Source organism: Giraffa tippelskirchi, chromosome 11 (assembly GCF_054371585.1).
Source record: "Giraffa tippelskirchi isolate mGirTip1 chromosome 11, T2T-mGirTip1v1.2.pri, whole genome shotgun sequence".
Lineage (NCBI taxonomy): Eukaryota > Metazoa > Chordata > Mammalia > Artiodactyla > Giraffidae > Giraffa > Giraffa tippelskirchi.
The window spans coordinates 109,520,302-109,538,751 of record NC_137285.1 but is presented as its reverse complement, the minus strand read 5'-3'; the positions used below and the strand labels follow the sequence as shown (position 1 = coordinate 109,538,751).

Sequence of the window (18,450 nt, the reverse complement as noted above, 5' to 3'; positions counted from 1 at the left end):
GCTGAAGGAAAGTGCAGCCTTTATTGCAGGCTCCAAGCAAGGAGAAAGAAAGTGTTAGTTGCTCAGTTGTGTCTGACTCTTGGTGACCCCATGAACTGTAGCCCACTAGGCTTCTCTGTCCATGGGATTTCCCAGGCAAGAATACTGGAGTGGGTTACCATCTCCTTCTCCAGGGGATCTTCCCAACCCAGGGATTGAATCCCAGGTCTTCCACATTGCAGGCAGATTCTTTACCATCTGAGCCACCAGGGAAGCCTGTAAGGAGAACAGGCAGTTAATGCTCAAACTTGAATTCCTTGCTCGGTGCCTGCAATAACCACAGCACTTTCCTTCACCACAACTAGGTGTCTTTAGATTGGCTTTACTGCGGGCAGGCGAGCAGACCTAAGTTTGGTTTGGTAACGCTATGAGTCTGGCTAATGTCACAACTGAGGTTTAGGTGCTTCCTACAACCGCCTGCTCTGGACTGCCCTCCCCAGCACGGGGACTGCCTGTGACAGGGGTAGCCCCTCTCTCCCCTCAGCCTGTGGAGACTGTCCGGATCCCATTCCCGAGTGTCAGGAAGGGGAGGCACTCATCGTGGACAGGAACACCTCGGAGCTCTGCTGTCCTCTGTACCAGTGCGGTGAGTCCTGCAGGACGTGGGGGCCAGGGCTGGAAGGGGCTCCGTCACAAAGCCCTCACCCTGGGATCCATGGGCATTCAGCAGGGGGCTCTGGGGAAGCCATGGAAGGAGGCTCCACCTGAGGAAGCTGGGCCAGACCCTGGAAGCTGAATGGCGAGGGTCTGGGCTGTCCTATAGATGGCTCTGAGGCTTCCTAAAGAAGGTCCCTGTCCCCTCCATGGAGGCCCCCAAGAGCCTGGGTTGAGGCACAGATGCTTAGGCCACTCCCACCCACCCAGCCTGGATCCACAGTCCTCATTCTCTGACTGACCCAGGGCCCCTGCCTCAGGGTCTCCACCTCTGTTCCCATAGTCCCTACACAAGGCTGCATTCTGAAACCTCTGAAGCCCTGTTATTTTGCAATGATAAATCAAAGTGGGCCCTTTCTGATATTTTTACAAGACATAGTACCTGTATATATATAGGATATACCTTAACATATTACTGTATACAATAATACCTAATAAGCATAGTCATAGTACAGCCAGCATCATCGACTTTAAGCAAATCTATTGGATGAACATTAACAAAAGGGTTAAATTTAAATATGACTTAATTTACAAAAATTACTTTCCATACCAACTGTGGGAGAAATGTGAGGTGGACCACACTGGCACAGAGCATTGTAGGAGAGGGGTCTCTCCCAGGACACCGCAAGGGCAGCCCCAACAGGATCAGTTTCTAGAACCACCTTTGAAGCAATGCAGGTTCCCATGGAAGAGGAGTTCCCCCAAAGGCCCCGCTGTACCTGACCAAGCAGCTGCACCTGGGGGCTCAGAGGCCACTTGTCACAAAGCGTTTACAAAGCTCATCTGAGCAGAGGGTCAGCATCTTTCTTCTCCTCCGTCCTCTTCAGCCTCTCTCCTCATCTCTCCTTCTCCGCTTCCCTCTCCTGTTTCTCAGGAAGGACTCGAGTAATGTGGAGTGAGTACAGCGGTGTGGAGTCAGTCACTGTTTTGAGTGCCAATCACTTACTAGCTGTGTGGCCTGGGGCAATGTATGACTTCTCTGAGCCAAGGTTTCTCATTTGTAAAATGCTGATAATAATATGTGCCTCAAGGGGATATTGTGAAGATTAGAGATAATATACATGAAGTGTGTGCTATGTACATACTGCCTTAATATAATGGTGCTCGGCATATAGTGTGTGCTGTTGCTTTAGCCATTTCTGACTCTTTGCAACCCTGTGGACTATAGCCCACCAGGCTCCTCTGTCCATGGGATTCTCCAGGCAAGAATACTGGAGTAGATTGCCATGCCCTCCTCCAGGGGACCTTCCAGACCCAGGGATCGAACCCGTGTCTCTTCTGTCTCCTGCGCTGGCAGATGAGTTTTTTACCACTAGCGCCCTCAATAAACAGAGGCCATTGATATTACCTTGTCCCAGTCTTCACTACACTTTTCCTGCAAAAGCGCTTAGTCTTGTAGAAAGCACTGAATCCAAGTAAATACAAGAAAATGAAAACATAATTTTCCTACCTCCCAGGTATCCTATTGTCAATATCCTCCAATTCAGTACATATTCTTCTAGATATTTTCCATGCCTTTATACAATATAAATGTGTTTTACCAAATTGAGTTTATGCCATACATGCTCTTTTTAAGCCAGATTTTCAGTGAATGACCTTTACTTTTCTTGCTAATACATTTTCAAGTCCTATCACACCCAGTCTATGATTCGCCTGGTCTGTCCAATCCAGGATCCCAGCCAGACCCACACATTAACATTGTGTCTCTTAAGAGTCTTTGAATCTAGTAAGTGTCCTTTCTTCCACGTGATGCTAAATTGTAGAGTTTGGGTTATGGTCCAGCAGAAAGTCTCACCTTCTGGATTTACCTGGTTGCTTCTTCTTGGAACTGTTTACATTGCTCCTCTGTCTTCTGTGCTTCTATAAACTGGAAATCAGAACCAAGACTTCATGGATTCAGGCTAAAGATCTACACTGTTCTTGAGCTTCATCACACCAGGAGGCACATACTCTGTGGTTGCTGGCCCTGGATTAGGGTGACCTGTCCATCTTACATTTACAAATTTCCTCTTTCAAACAGAAAGTAACCTATCACTTAGACATTATACAAATGTCCTTCTCACCTTTCACCTTTTAGGTTTTTGAAACATTGATTAATAATTCTTACCTATGCCAATATTTTTTTTAGTAGATAAAATAAGTTTTACAGTCTTTCACCTTCAGCATTGTCCCTGGCACCTTCCCTCCCCACCAGAAAGTTGTGTCCAAGGATTCCCTCCTCCTTGTCTTGGTCTCTCAATGAATGGCCGGGGGAATCCTAAACTAAGAGGGGACCTGCTGAAGAGCAGGAAGAGGGGAAGTGTGAGCCCTGGAGTGTATGTAGCATTGCTGAAGCAGAGCAGATGGGGGCCAGGATGGGCTACCAGAGGAGGAAGTCTCCACAGTATGGGAGGAACTGTGTTCTTCTTAGAGAGGAATTGTCCATCAGGAGAGCTTCCCTTGGTCTTTGACTACCCTTGGAGCACTAGTCTCAGGGTGACACAGAATCCCAAGAGGGAGGCCCAGCTGAGTGAGTTTAAGGTTCTAATACTGTCATGTTGCTAATACCTCCTGGAGCAGAGCTAGGGTGTCCTGACATAGATCTATGGGGTGACTTCAGGAGCCCATACTTCGCCCCTGGACTCCAGAGGGTGTCTGAGGACACTGAGGGGGCCTCGAGGGGAGCCGGGAGGTACCCCTTCCTTAGCCAAAGTGTTTCTGAGAACTCCAGCTCCAAGGTGTCTGTGTCTGACGCATCCCCTGCCTCCCCTCCCGTGCAGTGTGTGAGAGCTTCCGCTGCCCACATGTGCAATGTGGCATGGGCACGGCCCTGGTGGAGGTGTGGAGCCCAGAGCGCTGCTGCCCCTACAAGTCCTGTGGTAAGTCCCCACACAGAGACGCCCCCTCCCCAAAGGTGGAGACCCAGGGCCCCTGGGGGAGGCAGGAGCAGGGCCACCACTGTGCACCTGGCTCAGATTCTCCTCCTCCAGAGTCACCAGAGGGAAGCCTTCAAACAGCCTTCCTCCTGGCTTCATCACTCCCTGAGTGCTGGACATTTTTTTGTCTACCCAGAATAAAAGAAGGAAATAAGCAACCTCCCTGTTGCAAAAAGGAACTTTTCCACCTTAAAAAAAACTTTATTGCAGCCATTGGATAGTAATCATGATTTCATTCAAATTCACCTGAAGTTCTTTTGGGAAGCAGGTAGGGAGTGGCTGCTGCTGCTGCTGCTGCTAAGTCACTTCAATCGTGTCCGACTCTGTGCGACCCCATGGACTGCAGCCTACCAGGCTCCTCCATCCATGGGATTTTCCAGGCAAGAGTACTGGAGTGGGGTGCCATTGCCTTCTCCATAGGGAGTGGCAGTGATCAGTAATGAATACCAGCTAACTTTATTTAAAAATGGTTTTCAAAAGAGTTCAAAAACTCTCTTTTGCATCCGGGTATTTTGCTTGCTTTTTCTAGGCCTCACTGAAATGTAAACTTTACAAAGACAGGGATTTTAGTTTGTCTTATCCAAGGATTTGTCCCCAAAGCACAGAAAAATCTCAGCATATAGGTGCTTAAAGCTATTTGCTGCATGAGTGGGTGACTCCAAAGCGTGTTTCACAGACGCTGTGACCCTGACTTCTCCTCCCCCTGAAGCGAGAGCTGGTGGAGCCCTTATGTTACAGGCAACGGTGCCTCCGAAGTCAGCTCCTTTGCAGCTTAGAACTGGACTCGCTCACGGGTGAAAGCTCAGGGTAGAGCTCAGCTTGCTGAGTGTATACTTTGGGAAATGCAGATGATCAGAAATTCCACTCTTGCCATGTTCCTTCTTGGAGAGGCCCTACTCTGCTCAGCTTAGTGGATTCTGGAGCACTGGGAGGGATGAAGCCCAGATGATGGAAGGGAACCTGCGGTTGATCCATCTACCTGCTTATCCTCCCTGCACATTCAATTATGGGCCCATCACACCCCACCTGCCCAACCAGGGGAGCTGCAGCCCCCATGTGGGGATGGAGGGAGGCTAGAAGAGAGACTGCACCTGTGGTGAGGAATCTGGAAGGCCCAGGGGACTCCCACCTGGACATCTCTGGTGAGGTGGGTCCTGGCCCCTCCTGTTTTTCAGAATGTGACTGCGACACAATCCCAGTGCCCCGGTGCCATCTGGTATGAAGACCCTGCCCCTCCCCACTCCCCCTGGTCTTCCTCCCCCTTTTCTTTCCTCTCTTTCCCTTCTCCACTCCTTTCATCTGGTCAATGAGCCTGGAATTGCAAGTCAGCATTCTTGTCCCAAGTTCTGCTCTCTGGGCATAGTACCCTTGCTTGTAAAGTGGGTCTGATCATGCTTCAGAGTTGTGGTGAGGATTAAGTACTACAATGAAGACATTGATGGTGGTCGGGATGGTGGGGAAGGTGGAGATGGTGGAGATGATGGTGATACTCATGACAGTAACTAATGTTTCAGTTCAGTTCAGTTCAGTCACTCAGTTGTGTCCAACTTTGCGACCCCATGGACTGCAGCATGCCAGGCCTCCCTGTCCATCACCAACTCCCAGAGCTTACTCAAACTCATGTCCATAGAGTCAGTGATGCCATCCAACCATCTCATCCTCTGTTGTCCCCTTCTCCTCCCACCTTCAATCTTTCCTAGCATCAGAGTCTTTTCTAGTGAGTCAGTGCTTTGCATCAGGTGGCCAAAATATTGGAGCTTCAGCTTCAGCATCAGTCCTTGCAATGAATATTCAGGACTGATTTCCTTTAGGATAGACTGGTTGGATCTCCTTGCAGTCCAAGGGACTCTCAAGAGTCTTCTCCAACACCACAGTTCAAAAGCATCAATTCTTTGGCGCTCAACTTTCTTTATGGTCCAACTCTCACATCCATACATGACTACTGGAAAAACCATAGCTTTGATTAGACTTTATATACATTATCATATTAATTCTCATGATAACTCAAATGAGGTGGAGTCTATGATTGTCTCAGTACAAAAAAGGAAACTAAGGTTAATGCCATGTAGCTAGTAAATCTCAGAACCAAGATTGAAACCCAGGAAATCTGACTTCAGAAAACATGCCCTTAACTATCAGGCTGCATGGCCATGGAGAAAAGTTGTAAATACTTTAAGAAATGGAAAGTTGTGTTTAAAGTTGTGTTGTTTACATGATTTTCTGGATCATAAGTATTCCCTCTCTCCCACCCAGCCCTCATGTCTTCTCATGTTTTCCCCCATCCCAGCCTTTTCTCCTTTTAACTGGGGAAGGAGGAAGGAAAGTGTATGAGCTGAGCAGGGCTCTGGCCCACCAGCCATGCAGGGGCCCCGCTGATATGGCCAGTGGGTGCTCAGGATGACAGGAGAGGCCCGAGGCCCAGAAGAGGACATTGGGGAGCAACTCCTCAGCAAGGAGGCTCGGGAGCCACCCGGGCATCCTTGTAAGTGGGTGACTGAGCTCACAGGGTGCCAAGGGCCCCCCTGGCCAACAGGCCTGCCAGCCCCCTCCCCACCCACTGCAAGGAAACTACTGACAGAGAGAGGGCCCCAGGTGGCAGGCTGCTCCCGACGGTGGGGTTGGGCCTCCCCCACCCTGGGGTGCTGACCACCTCTGCCCACCCAGTGGGAGAAGTCCCAGCTGGACGAGGCGTTCATGCGCAGCGCGGAGAACGTGTGTGGCTGCGCCAAATATGAGTGCGGTGAGTGGGGAGGGGGAAGCCGGGGAGGTAGAGCAGGTTGGGCGATCCAGGGCTGGGCCAGTCAGCCTGGGGCTGGTAGGGGTGCTGGGCTCTCGTTGACTGTCGCCACCCTGCTTGCCCATCCAGTGAAGGCCCCCGTGTGTCTGAGTCGCGAACTGGGGGTGATGCAGCCGGGCCAGACGGTGGTGGAGCTCTCGGCAGACGGCGTGTGCCACACGTCCCGCTGCACTGATGTGCTCGACCCTCTGACCAGCTTCTACCAGATCAACACCACCTCTGTGCTGTGTGACGTCCACTGTGAGGCGGTAGGGGGAGGGGGCTGGGGGCCCTGGGGGCTGGCCTGCAGACCCTTGGTGCCCTCGGTGTCAGTGGGGCCCTTCAAGCTCGCCCAAGCTCTTTGGACGAGTCTAGAGAGTGGGCATGGCAGGAGACCTCCAAAACCCCTTGTGGAAAGTGCTGAGGCCAGAGGGGAACAGCAAGAGTGCAGACCTGGTGAGGGTGGGCATTTGACAGAGAAAACGCACATTTATTAAATACCTTCTGATGCCTGGCACATTCCCTATCGTCTTGGTTTGTGTCTTTGTGTTGCTACCATTTGTTGAGTGCTTCTACATGCCCAGTACCTAGGACAGCAACTGGCTTCTAGTGAGGCCTGGATAAGTATTAGTCGAGTAAAAGATGTTGAAATTATTCCCATTTTTCAGATGAGAAAACTGAAGTTTAGGGATGTCCAGGTGTTTGTCAACATTCTCCCAGGAGTTGGGACCCGAATGAAAGTCTATCTGGAACAAATACTGGCACCCTTAATTAGCAGCAATGCCGTCTCTTAGTCCACTGGGGTTGGGTCTAAGAAGGGCTGTAAGGGAGGCTCAGGGTAGACATAAGGACGGCCTTCCTGCTGGACATAGAAGGAGGCTGGGGATTTTCTCTCCAGCCATCTGCAGGGCCCCTCCTCTGGTTTCTGGGCTCAGGGACAAGCAGAGAGTGGGAGCGCAGGAGGGTGGAGGTGGGCCCTGGGGCTGAGGCCCATCACATCCTGCCCTGTCCTACAGAACCAGGAGTACGAGCACCCGAGGGACCTGGCGGCCTGCTGTGGCTCCTGCAGGAATGTGTCCTGCCTCTTCACCTTCCCCAACGGCACCACCTCCCTGTTCTTGGTATGCAGCCCTTAACTGCACAACTGGGACACCTCGGACCAGCTCCCAGGACTGGGTCCACATGGGGTCCTGGGCAGTGCCAAGTTCTGGGTGGCACCTGTCCTCAGAACTGTGCCCTGTTGGCTCACTCGGGCCATCGTCCCCAAGTCCTCATCACCCACCCTTGTCCCCCAGCCCGGGGCATCCTGGATCGCAGACTGCACCCGCCACCACTGCAGCAGCACTCCCCTGGGTGCCGTGCTCGTCCGCTCGCCCATCAGCTGCCCACCGCTCAACGAGACCGAGTGTGCCAAGGTCAGTGCCAGCCGCCTCTCCCTGCAGCATGACCGGAGGCCGGGGTACTGGCTGTCTTAGTGGTGGTGGCGGGTAGGGGCAGGGGTGTCTTGTGGTGTGGAGGTGTGTGGAAGGAGGGCTTCCCTGGAACCTGGACATGTCCAGCCACCTTGACTCCACCCTAACTCCACATTTCTCCGTGTATCTTTGCTCTGACCCCATCATACTGCATCCGCACACATCACATGAGCGTTTCCAGGTGCACTCAGACATACACTGTCACACATTCTAGGTTTCTCACATACACACCAACATGGGCAGTCAGCCACTCATACGCACCACACACTCCACAGGGCCGTTAACACCTCCACAGGCCAGTGCACATGCCACACACCGAGGCACACTTGCACCGCACAGATGTACTGTTCAGTCCTGCAGTGAGCCAATGGGTGTCCAGCACTAGCATGGAGATGTGTCATTCTGTACACACCTAAAGGAAAAGGATTTCTTGGAGGGTTTAGGGCTATTGTTGAACTATTAGAGTTCCTGACATTCAGTAAAGTTCAGTCACTCAGCCGTGTCCGACTCTTTCTGCGACCCCATGGACTGCAGCACGCCAGGCCTCCCTGTCCATCATCAACTCCTGGAGCTTACTCAAACTCATGTCCATTGAGTCGGTGATGGCATCCAACCATCTCATCCTCTGTTGTCCCCTTCTCCTCTCGCCTTCAATCTCTCCCAGCGTCAGGGTCTTTTCCAATGAGTCACAGTTCTTTGCAACATGTGGCCAAAGTATTGGAGTTTCAGCTTCAGCATCAGTCCTTGCAGTGAATATTCAGGACTGATTTCCTTTAGGATAGACTGGTTGGATCTCTTTGCAGTCCAAGGGACTCTCAAGAGTCTTCTCCAACACCACAGTTCAAAAGCATCAATTCTTTGGCTCTCAGCTTTATTTATGGTCCAACCCTCCCATCCATACATGACTACTAGAAAAACCATAGCTTTGACTAGATGGACCATTGTTAGCAAAGTAATGTCTCTGCTTTTTAATATGCTGTCTAGGTTGATCATAGCATTTCTTCCAAGAAGCATGCCTCTTTTAATTTCATGGCTGCAGTCACCATCTGCAGTGATTTTGGAGCCCCCCAAAATAAAATCTCTCACTGTTTCCATTGTTTCTCCATCTATTTGCCACGAAGTGATGGGACCGAATGCCATAATCTTAGCTTTCTGAATGTTGAGTTTTAAGCCACCTTTTTCACTCTCCTCTTTCACTTTCATCAAGAGGCTCTTTAGTTCTTCTTCACTTTCTGCCATAAGGGTGGTGTCATCTGCATATCTGAGGTTATTGATATTTCTCCCAGCAATCTTGATTCCACCTTGTGCTTCATCCAGCCTGGCATTTCGCATGATATACTCTGCATACAAGTTAAATAAACAGGGTGACAATATACAGCCTTGACGAACTCCTTTCCTGATTTGGAACCAGTCCGTTGTTCCATGTCCAGTTCTAACTGTTGCTTCTTGACCTGCATACAGATTTCGCAGGAGGCAGGTCAGGTGGTCTGGTATTCCCATCTCTTGAAGAATTTTCCACAGTTTGTTGTGATCCACAGTCAAAGGATTTGGCATAGTCAATAAAGCAGAAGTAAATGTTTTTCTGGAACTCTCTTGCTTTTTTGATGATCCAATAGATGTTGGCAATTTGATCTCTGGTTCCTCTGCATTTTCTAAATCCAGCTTGAACATCTGGAAGTTCTCAGTTCATGTACTTTTGAAGCCCGTCTTGGAGAATTTTGAGCATTACTTTACTAGCATGTGAGATGAGTGCAATTGTGCAGTAGTTTGAGCATTCTTTGGTATTGCCTTTCTTTGGGATTCAAATGAAAACTGACCTTTTCCAGTCCTGTAGCCACTGCTGAGTTTTCCAAATTTGCTGGCATATTGAGTGCAGCACTTTCACAGCATCATCTTTCAGGATTTGAAATAGCTCAACTGGAATTCCATCACCTCCACTAGCTTTGTTCGTAGTGATGCTTTCTAAGGTCCAATTGACTTCACATTCCAGGATGTCTGGCTCTAGGTGAGTGATCACACCATCATGATTATCTGGGTCATGAAGATCTTTTTTGTATAGTTCTTCTGTGTATTCTTGCCACCTCTTCTTAATATCTTCTGCTTCTGTTAGCTCCCTACCATTTCTGTCCTTTATTGTGTGCATCTTTGTGTGAAATGTTCCCTTGGTATCTCTAATTTTCTTGAAAAGATCTCTAGTCTTTCCCATTCTATTGTTTTCCTCTATTTCTTTTCATTGATCACTGAGGAAGGCTTCCTTATCTCTCCTTGCTATTCTTTGGAACTCTGCATTCAGATGGATATATCTTTCCTTTAGCTACTCTTTTTTTCTCAGCTGTTTGTAAGGCCTCCTCAGACAGCCATTTTGCCTTTTTGCATTTCTTTTTCTTGGGGATGGTCTTGATCACTGCCTCCTCTGCAATGTCACAAACCTCGATCCATAGTTCTTCAGGCATTCTGTCTATCAGATCTAATCCCTTGAATCTATTCGTCACTTCCACTGTATTATTGTAAAGGGATTTGATTTAGGTCATACCTGAATGGTCTAGTGGTTTTCCCTACTTTCTTCAATTTAAGTCTGAATTTGGCAATAAAGAGTTCATGATCTGAGCCACAGTCAGCTCCCGGTCTTGTTTCTGCTGACTGTATAAAACTTCTTCATCTTTGGCTGCAAAAATATAATAAATCTGATTTCGGTATTGACAATCTGGTGATGTTCATGTGTAGAGTCTTCTCTTGTGTTGTTGGAAGAGGGTGTTTTCTATGACCAGTGTGTCCCCTTGGCAAAACTCTGTTACCCTTTGACCTGCTTTATTTTGTATTCCAAGGCCAAATTTGCCTGTTATTCCAGGTATCTTTTTACTTCCTACTTTTGCATTCCAGTCCCCAATAATGAAAAGGATATCTTTTTTGGGTGTTAGTTCTAGAAGGTCTTGTAGGTCTTCATAGAACTATTCAACTTCAGCTTCTTCAGCATTACTGGTCAAGGCATAGACTTGGATTACTGTGATATTGAATGGTTTGCCTTGGAAACGAACAGAGATCATTCTGTCGTTTTTGAGATTGCATCCAAGTACTGCATTTCGGACTCTTTTGTTGACTATGATGGCTACTCCATTTCTTCTAAGGGATTCTTGCCCACAGTAGTAGATATAATGGTCATCTGAGTTAAATTCACACATTCCAGTCCATTTTAGTTCACTGATTCCTAAAATGTCAATGTTCACTCTTGCCATCTCCTATTTGACCACTTCCAATTTGCCTTGATTCATGGACCTAAAATAGCAACCCACTCCAGTACTCTTGCCTGGGAAATCCCATGGACAGAGGAGCCTGGTAGGTTACAGTCCATGAAGTTGCAAAGAGTAGGACACGGCTGAGTGACTTCACTTTTTTTCACTTTTCATGGACCTAACATTCCAGGTTCCTATGCAATATTGCTCTTTATAACATCAGACTTTACTTCCACCAGTCACATCCACAACTGGTTGTAGTTTTTGCTTTGGCTCTGTCTCTTCATTCTTTCTGGAGTTATTTCTCCACTGATCTCCAGTAGCATATTGGGCACCTACCAACCTGGGGAGTTCATCTTTCAGTGTCCTATCTTTTTGCCTTTTCATACTGTTCATGGGGTTCTCAAGGCAAGAATACTGAAGTAGCTTGCCGTTCCCTTCTCCAGTGGACCATGTTTTGTCAGAACGCTCCACCATGACCCGTCTGTCTTGGGTGGACCTACACGGCATGGCTCATAGTTTCATTGAGTTAGACAAGGCTGTGGTCCATGTGGTCAGATTGGTTAGTTTTCTGTGATTTTGGTTTTTATTCTGTCTGCCCTTTGATGGAGAAGGGTAAGAGGCTTATGGAAGCTTCCTGATGGGAGAGACTGACTGAGGGAGAAGCTGGTTCTTGTTCCAATGGGCAGGGCCATACTCAGTAAATCTTTAGTCCAATTTTCTGTTGATGGCTGGGGCTGTGTTCCCTCCCTGTTGTTTGACCTGAGGCCAAACTATGGTGGAGGTAATGAAGATAATGGTGGCCTCCTTCAAAAGGTCCCATGCACACACTGCCACACTCAGAGCCCCTAATATAGCCTGATGCAGGCCACTGTCAACCCACGCCTCTGCCAGAGACTCCTGGACATTGACATTAATATTGAGCTTTTAAAGATTTCTGATACAATTACACACATCCAATCATTCTCTCTCATTCATACAGACACACATATGCAAAATCACACGTAAATCACAAAAATCACACACATATACTGAGACCCACACTCACACACACGTATTTATTTACAAAGAACTGTCACATCCATTCTTTTATCCATTTCACTGTAGAGGAGATGGGCTATCAGGGATCATTGTCCCATTTTAGAGGTGGGAGAGTGGGCTTCCCTGGTAGCTCAGCGGTAAAGAATCTTCCTGCCAAGTAGGAGATGTGGGTTCGATCCCTGGGTCGGGAAGATCCCCTGGAGTAGGAAATGGCATCCCACTCCAATATTCTTGCCTGGAGAATCCCATGGACAGAGGAACCTTAAGGGCTATGGTCCATGGAGTTGAGTTAGCAATTGAGCAGGAGCACAAGCACGAGAGGTGGCAAAACTAAGTCCAGAGGAAAGAGGTAGCTTATCCAGGACTGAGATAGAGCCCAAACCACTGCCCTATGCGGGTCAGTCCCTTCCCTCTCCCTTCTTTGACCCTCTGTGCAGGAAACACTAAGCGGGCTGAAAGTACTAGGGGCAGGTACATAAGGAAAGCTACCACCACACAGACAGGAGGCCCTGGCACCCTGCCCCATCTCTACCCAGCCTCCAGCCTCATTGGGGGCTGAGGTAGTCTTAGACCCAGTGTCCCTACCAGTCAGGTTAGGCTCTGTGGCTCTTGATGATGGCCAGCCCAAGGGCCCTTCCCACTCTGGCCTGGGGCCTGCTGGACCACAGGGCCTGGAACTCCTGCCCTGGAGCATCATGAGAGGAAACGAGTCAAGACTCTTGCAATCTTTGTGCCTCTTGCTGGCATCTTGGCTCCTGGCCTGATGGGGTCTCCCACCCACTTCTCCTCCTCTCCCTCTAGGTTGGGGGCTCGGTGGTACCTTCCTTGGAAGGATGCTGCAGGACATGTGAGTGAGCACATGTAGGCCGGGGGAGGGGGCAGAGGGGGCGCTGGTTGGGGGCACAGGGTATCATGTTGGGGCTCAGAGGGCCAGGTTGCTGGCCTGGCACCTTTGGTGGTAGCTCTTCCTGGGGAAGTAGATGAAGGGATAACATCCCCACCATGGGGTTCACAGAGCTGATGTAGGGCTGCAGGTGGGCAGGGGCCATGCTCACATCCCTGTCCCAATAAAAGGCCTCTGCTCCTTGTTGGAGATGGGGGGCATTGGGATGTTGGATCCAGGAGGTCAGTAAGCTACTGACTGCCTAGCTACTCCGCCTCCTCCAGGCTTGCCGGGACCTCCAGGCCAGATGCCCCCACGTGAATTCTCCCTGTGCTCAGGAGCCCGGTCTTGGAGGTGCCTCCTGGGTGGGCCTCAGGCGCATGGGCTCCCTGACCAGGTCTGAGTGAGAGCTCTGAGCATCTGTCCTCACCTCCACCCCGGGAACCCACAGCCCCAGCTGCATGTGCGTGTGTGTATGTTCCCATCAGCCTGAGGACCTTTGACCCTATGCCTCCCATCCCCCAGGGCCCTCGACCCTCCCGTGGAGAGATGTAGGATATGGGACCCTTTTATGTCCAACTCACATATTCCAAGGACACTGAACTCAGTGCCTCATTGGCTGATCTCTGTTTCCTGAGATTACAACTCTCTTGTGATCCCTGTGCCTCTGTTTTCTGGCACAACTCATGTTCTCTGAATGTCCCAGGTGCTCCATGTGACCTGCGACCCATGTCCCTCTCCCCAGGTTTCCCGGGGACCCTGCTTCCCGTGGTCCCCATTAGCCCCGCCTCTCCTCCACGTGTTATTGTCCACTGCCACCCAGGTACTCCTCTCGGAAGCCCATGGGACTGGAGGCGTGTAGCTGCATTGCTCTTTCCGACAATGTCCCTATTGCTAGGTGGCCCCAAGCCCTGGGGGTGGAGGAGGGGAGCATGGTGCCCCGGCTCCCTGCTGCTGGCAAAGGCCATAAAGCCAGCAGTGCATGCTGGGTAGTGGGCTGCACCCTGGGCTTGCATGGGGATGCTTCAGCAGTGCCCACTCTCCTGGCACCGCATGCCCACCAATGCCCAGTGGTTTGCTCCCACTGGTCACTCAGCTGGTCTCAGTCCAGGACCCTGACGCCATGGCCAGGACAGCCCTTGGTTCTTCTGCTTCCTGAGAGCAGAGAAGGAGGAAAAAGTGAACTTAGCTCTGGCTGGGAGATCTCCAACAGGTGTGGTCAGAAACCCACTGTGGTGAAGCCCAGAGGCCAGAAGAGAGGATTCCACCCCATTTCCTGTGGGCACCCTGGGGTCGCAGAGGGAGTCTGTGCATCTGGCAAATATTTATTTAGCACCAATACACCAGGCCTTGTTCTAGGCCCTGTAGATAGAGCAAAAATGACACAGTCTCATGGAGTTGATGTTTTAGTGGGAGAGTGAAAGAAAGTGTGAAAGTCACTTAGCTGTGTCTGATTCTTTGCGGCTCCATGGACTATACAGTCCATGGGATTCTCTAGGCCAGAATACTGGAGTGGGTATCTTCTCCCTTCTCCAGGGGATCTTCCCAACCCAGGGATTGAACCCGGGTTTCCTGCATTGCAGGCAGATTCTTTTTACCTGCTGAGCCATAAGGGAAGCCATATTGCTTAGTGGGAGAGACAGAATGGCAAGTAAAATTACATTAAGATGGATGTAACTGGTTTTATGGGGGTTGAAATTTATGCAGTTGGGGGTGGGCTTCATTAAGAAAAGGATCCCAAACTTACAAATCAATATTGAGGTACGAGAGTAAAGATTTATTTAGAATGAGAACTCATAACAAATTGTGGAAGGAGCCTATGCAAAAGAAGACCCTAAAGCTTATGTGTCAAAAGCATCATTTCAAATCTGTCTCTCAGGATGGTGACAGTGCCCTGGATAGAAATAGGGAAGGGAGGGATCAGGGAAGGAGGTTGGGTGGAAGGAGGATGCTGTCGTTTCAAGAAGAGGATCAGGAAAGGCCTTGGTGAGGAAATATTTGAGCAGGTGAGGGTGTGCATGAGCCATGTGATTGGTTGTCTGTGGGAAGCGTGGTCCAGGCAGAGGGACTGCATGCTTATCAGTTTCTATCTCTGTGATGGCTATATGAGGTGGGCCTGTCTTGTTTGATAGCTATGGAAACCAAGTGATCCTGCTGTGTGCAAGCATTGACTATGCCAGGGACTGGGGCTTCCATTCACTCCAGAAACTGCAAAATCTGAACGCTTGAACAAAAGCTCAGAGAGGGGAGAATACACACCCAGGGTCACCAATGGGTTAGAGACAGGTGTTGGGGCTCTGGTAGAGGGCAGCTTGCTTTGTCCCCAGATCCTCCTCTCCCCTAGCCCAGGGCCCCCAGGCCATCTCAGGCATCCTTCTCTGTCTCACCATCTCCCCTGCCTTGCCACCTCCAACTCCTTCCGGGGCACTGGGTCACAAACTTTTCCTCTGATGGGGAGGGGCTCTAATGTGGGGCACTAACACTGGTGGAGGGGCCCTCCAGCATGACACTAACCCCCCCAGTCTGGCCCAGCCTGCAGCCCTGGGAGCACTCCTTAGCCATAGCTGCCTCACTCACTTTGTCCCCCCAGGTAAAGAGGATGGGCGCTCCTGCAAGAAGGTGACAATCCGCATGACCATCCGCAAGAATGAATGCAGGAGCAACACCCCTGTGCGTGGCCCTGGCAAGACGGTGGGCGGGGGCGGGGGGAACCGAATATGGGAATGGAGGGAGCTTTAGGGGGAAGGAAGCCACACAGGCTGCCTCACTGGCCTGCCTATCTCCAGGTGAACCTAGTGTCCTGTGATGGGAGGTGCCCGTCCGCTAGCATCTACAACTATAACATCAACACCTACGCCCGCTTCTGCAAGTGCTGCCGCGAAGTGGGCCTGCAGTGGCGCTCCGTGCAGCTCTTCTGTGCCACCAATGCCACCTGGGTGCCCTACACATTGCAGGAGCCCACCGACTGTGCCTGCCAGTGGTCCTGAGGCCTGGGGGCTGGGGCTGGCCGGACCGCCGTCTGCTCTGGCTGGCCTAGTGTAGGGTGGGCAGTGGGTAGGGGGGCACTAAAAGTATGGAGAGCTGGTACATGCTGAGGGTGGAATGGTGGGCAGAGCACAGAGAGTGACCAGAACTGGCCACGCTGGCCCATCCTGCCTCTCCCTCCTCTACATACGGGAGAATGCCACAGCTTGGGACTCAGGGAGCTCAACTCTGTCCCTGGGTTGAGGTCTGGGAAGGGGCCTCCGTCACCGGAGACTCTGGCTGCAGTGTTGGTGGAGGAGGGGACAGCTTTCCTGAGAAGCCGGGGCCAAGGCTGGAGCCAAGACCCAGAAGAGAACCTGGATCTGATGACTCATCCTCCTCCTTGGTCCTCTGGACCACGGGAGAACCACAAACTCAGTAAAAGGAAAGAGGGCTTTACTTGCAACACCCGAATCTGTGTAGTGCTGTCCAGGAGGGCTTCCCAGAAGCAAAGAGGGTGGGTTCCCAAACCCATGTGCTCTCACCAGTATCTGTGAGATCGGGTCCAGAGACTGGGGAGTGCATTCAGTGACCTTCAAGTTTCCCATAGCTCAGAGAAGGGAGCCCTGATATTCTGTCATTGATCTTGTAGTTGAGGAAAAGATTTAGAAGAACAGGGCCATACTCACCCCCACTCTCACCCCTCAGAACCAGCCTCCCTGGCAGGTGGGCTGGCTCTGGTGGGGTGTGGTGGGAGGACCCTCCGTGAGGGTCCAGCTCCACTCAGCCCCATGCGGCTGCACAGTCCATCTCTCTAAGGGCCTTAGGGTGTTTAATGATACCTTCAGCCTGCAAGGGCAGACCCCAGCTCTGCCACATGCCTTTTCTCCAAGTACATGGTCTCTGGAACGGCCCAAGTGTGGGTTTCGTAGCTCAGCCAGTGCCCACTCTCTGCTTCATGAGACTGTCCAGTAGGAGAGCAATGGTCAATGGGAAGTGAGGCCTGATGTGTGTGTAGCTGTCTCTGAGCATCTGTCAGAGCCTGGTCTCTGAACCACAGCGTCCTTCCTAAAGCCAGCCTGGGGCTCCCTCCACACCCCACCACATGCCACTTTGGGCTGCTGAGTCCAAAGGGTATGAATGTGAGGGTGTTCTGACCCCAGCACTGCCCTGTATGTCTGAAGACGTGTGGCTTCCCCTGGCACCCTTGGGATTGGGGCCCTGTGCCAGGATGGTTCCCAGCTGTTCCTGCAGCCTCTTTGTTCCTGTATCTGTGTTCTGTTTGCATATCCAGTAAACCGCAGGAAGCCATCAGGCCTCTGAGCATCTCTGAAGGTGTCAGGTTTGCTTTGAATCTGAAGGAATTTCAGCTCTGAAGACAAGACCCTATTTTAGGACCCTGGAGGTCACCCCGACTTCTGCTCCACCCTCACTATACACTTACAGGTGGCCACACGTTCTGATGATCACACTGATCTCTGGAATCACAGTGTTCCTGGGTTTCCATCCCCACCCAGGTACCGCCTCCTGTCTGCTTCTCCTGGAAACCCACCTCACACCCCAACGCTATGGCTAAAACTCCCAGTCCTGTTCCCCTAGCTTCCTCCTGGGGAACCAACTTTTTTAGCCTAAGACATGAGTGAAAGATTAACAAGAAGCAAATTACCAACCAGCATGCTTCCTGCTCTGCACTGGGGGAAGATAGCAAAGGGTGAGGATGTCAAACCTAAATCAACACTGCTCAATGGCACTCAAGAAGCCAGTACCCATAGTGCTGATAGGAGTGTTCATTGACACAATTATGAGATGCTGATTTGCATTTAAAAATGCACATACCCTTTGACTCAGCCATCTTATTTCTAGGAAGCTGTGGTGGGCTGAGCAGCGGCCCTCCAAAAACATCCACATATCAGTGCCAGGAGCCTCTGAATGTGTCCCTTACATGGTAAAGGGGATTTGCAGATGTGATTAAGTTCAGGATCTTGTGGTGGCGAGATGATCCTAGATTATTCAGGTGGGCCCAATGGAATCACAGAGGATAAGTGTCAGAAGAGATGCGATGATAGAAGCTGAGGCTGGAGTTTATGGTAATTTGTTACAGCATCAGGAAACAAACACAGCATCTAAAGAAGTAATTCCTACAAAGAGGCATGTGCCAGGATGTTTATGGCACATTGTCTTAAGTTAAAAAAGAAAAAAAGAATTGATAACTTTAAATGCCTATCAGTAGGGAATGATTAAATAACCTAGTACAGTCACACCATAGAATACTATATAGCCTTTTAATAAACTGATATGGTGGGCTCTTCAGGATATGTTAAATGAAAGAAGGAAATTGTGGGTCAGTTCCCAGAGAATGACCTGCTTCTTTTACGCACCTATGCAGGGACACACAAACACACACACACATACCCCACCTACTCACCATATCCCTCTCATTCCTTTGAAGGGTTTTTAGGACTTAAGGAGGCCCTTC

The 18,450-nt window shown here is 50.4% G+C and overlaps 1 protein-coding gene across 1 annotated transcript in view; it reads left to right on the top strand.

Moving 5' to 3' along the window:
* OTOG (otogelin) overlaps positions 1–17,288 on the top strand; it is an 85,667-nt gene extending 68,379 nt beyond the window's left edge. Inside the window, exons 47-56 of the mRNA XM_081541780.1 lie at positions 524–625; positions 3,453–3,551; positions 4,784–4,824; positions 6,273–6,348; positions 6,475–6,653; positions 7,401–7,505; positions 7,680–7,799; positions 12,929–12,974; positions 15,601–15,680; positions 15,797–17,288. Coding sequence (XP_081397906.1) covers positions 524–625; positions 3,453–3,551; positions 4,784–4,824; positions 6,273–6,348; positions 6,475–6,653; positions 7,401–7,505; positions 7,680–7,799; positions 12,929–12,974; positions 15,601–15,680; positions 15,797–15,997 — 1,049 coding nt within the window. The 3' untranslated portion in view covers positions 15,998–17,288. The remainder of the gene's footprint in view (positions 1–523; positions 626–3,452; positions 3,552–4,783; positions 4,825–6,272; positions 6,349–6,474; positions 6,654–7,400; positions 7,506–7,679; positions 7,800–12,928; positions 12,975–15,600; positions 15,681–15,796) is intronic.
* The last annotated feature ends 1,162 nt before the right edge of the window (positions 17,289–18,450 follow it).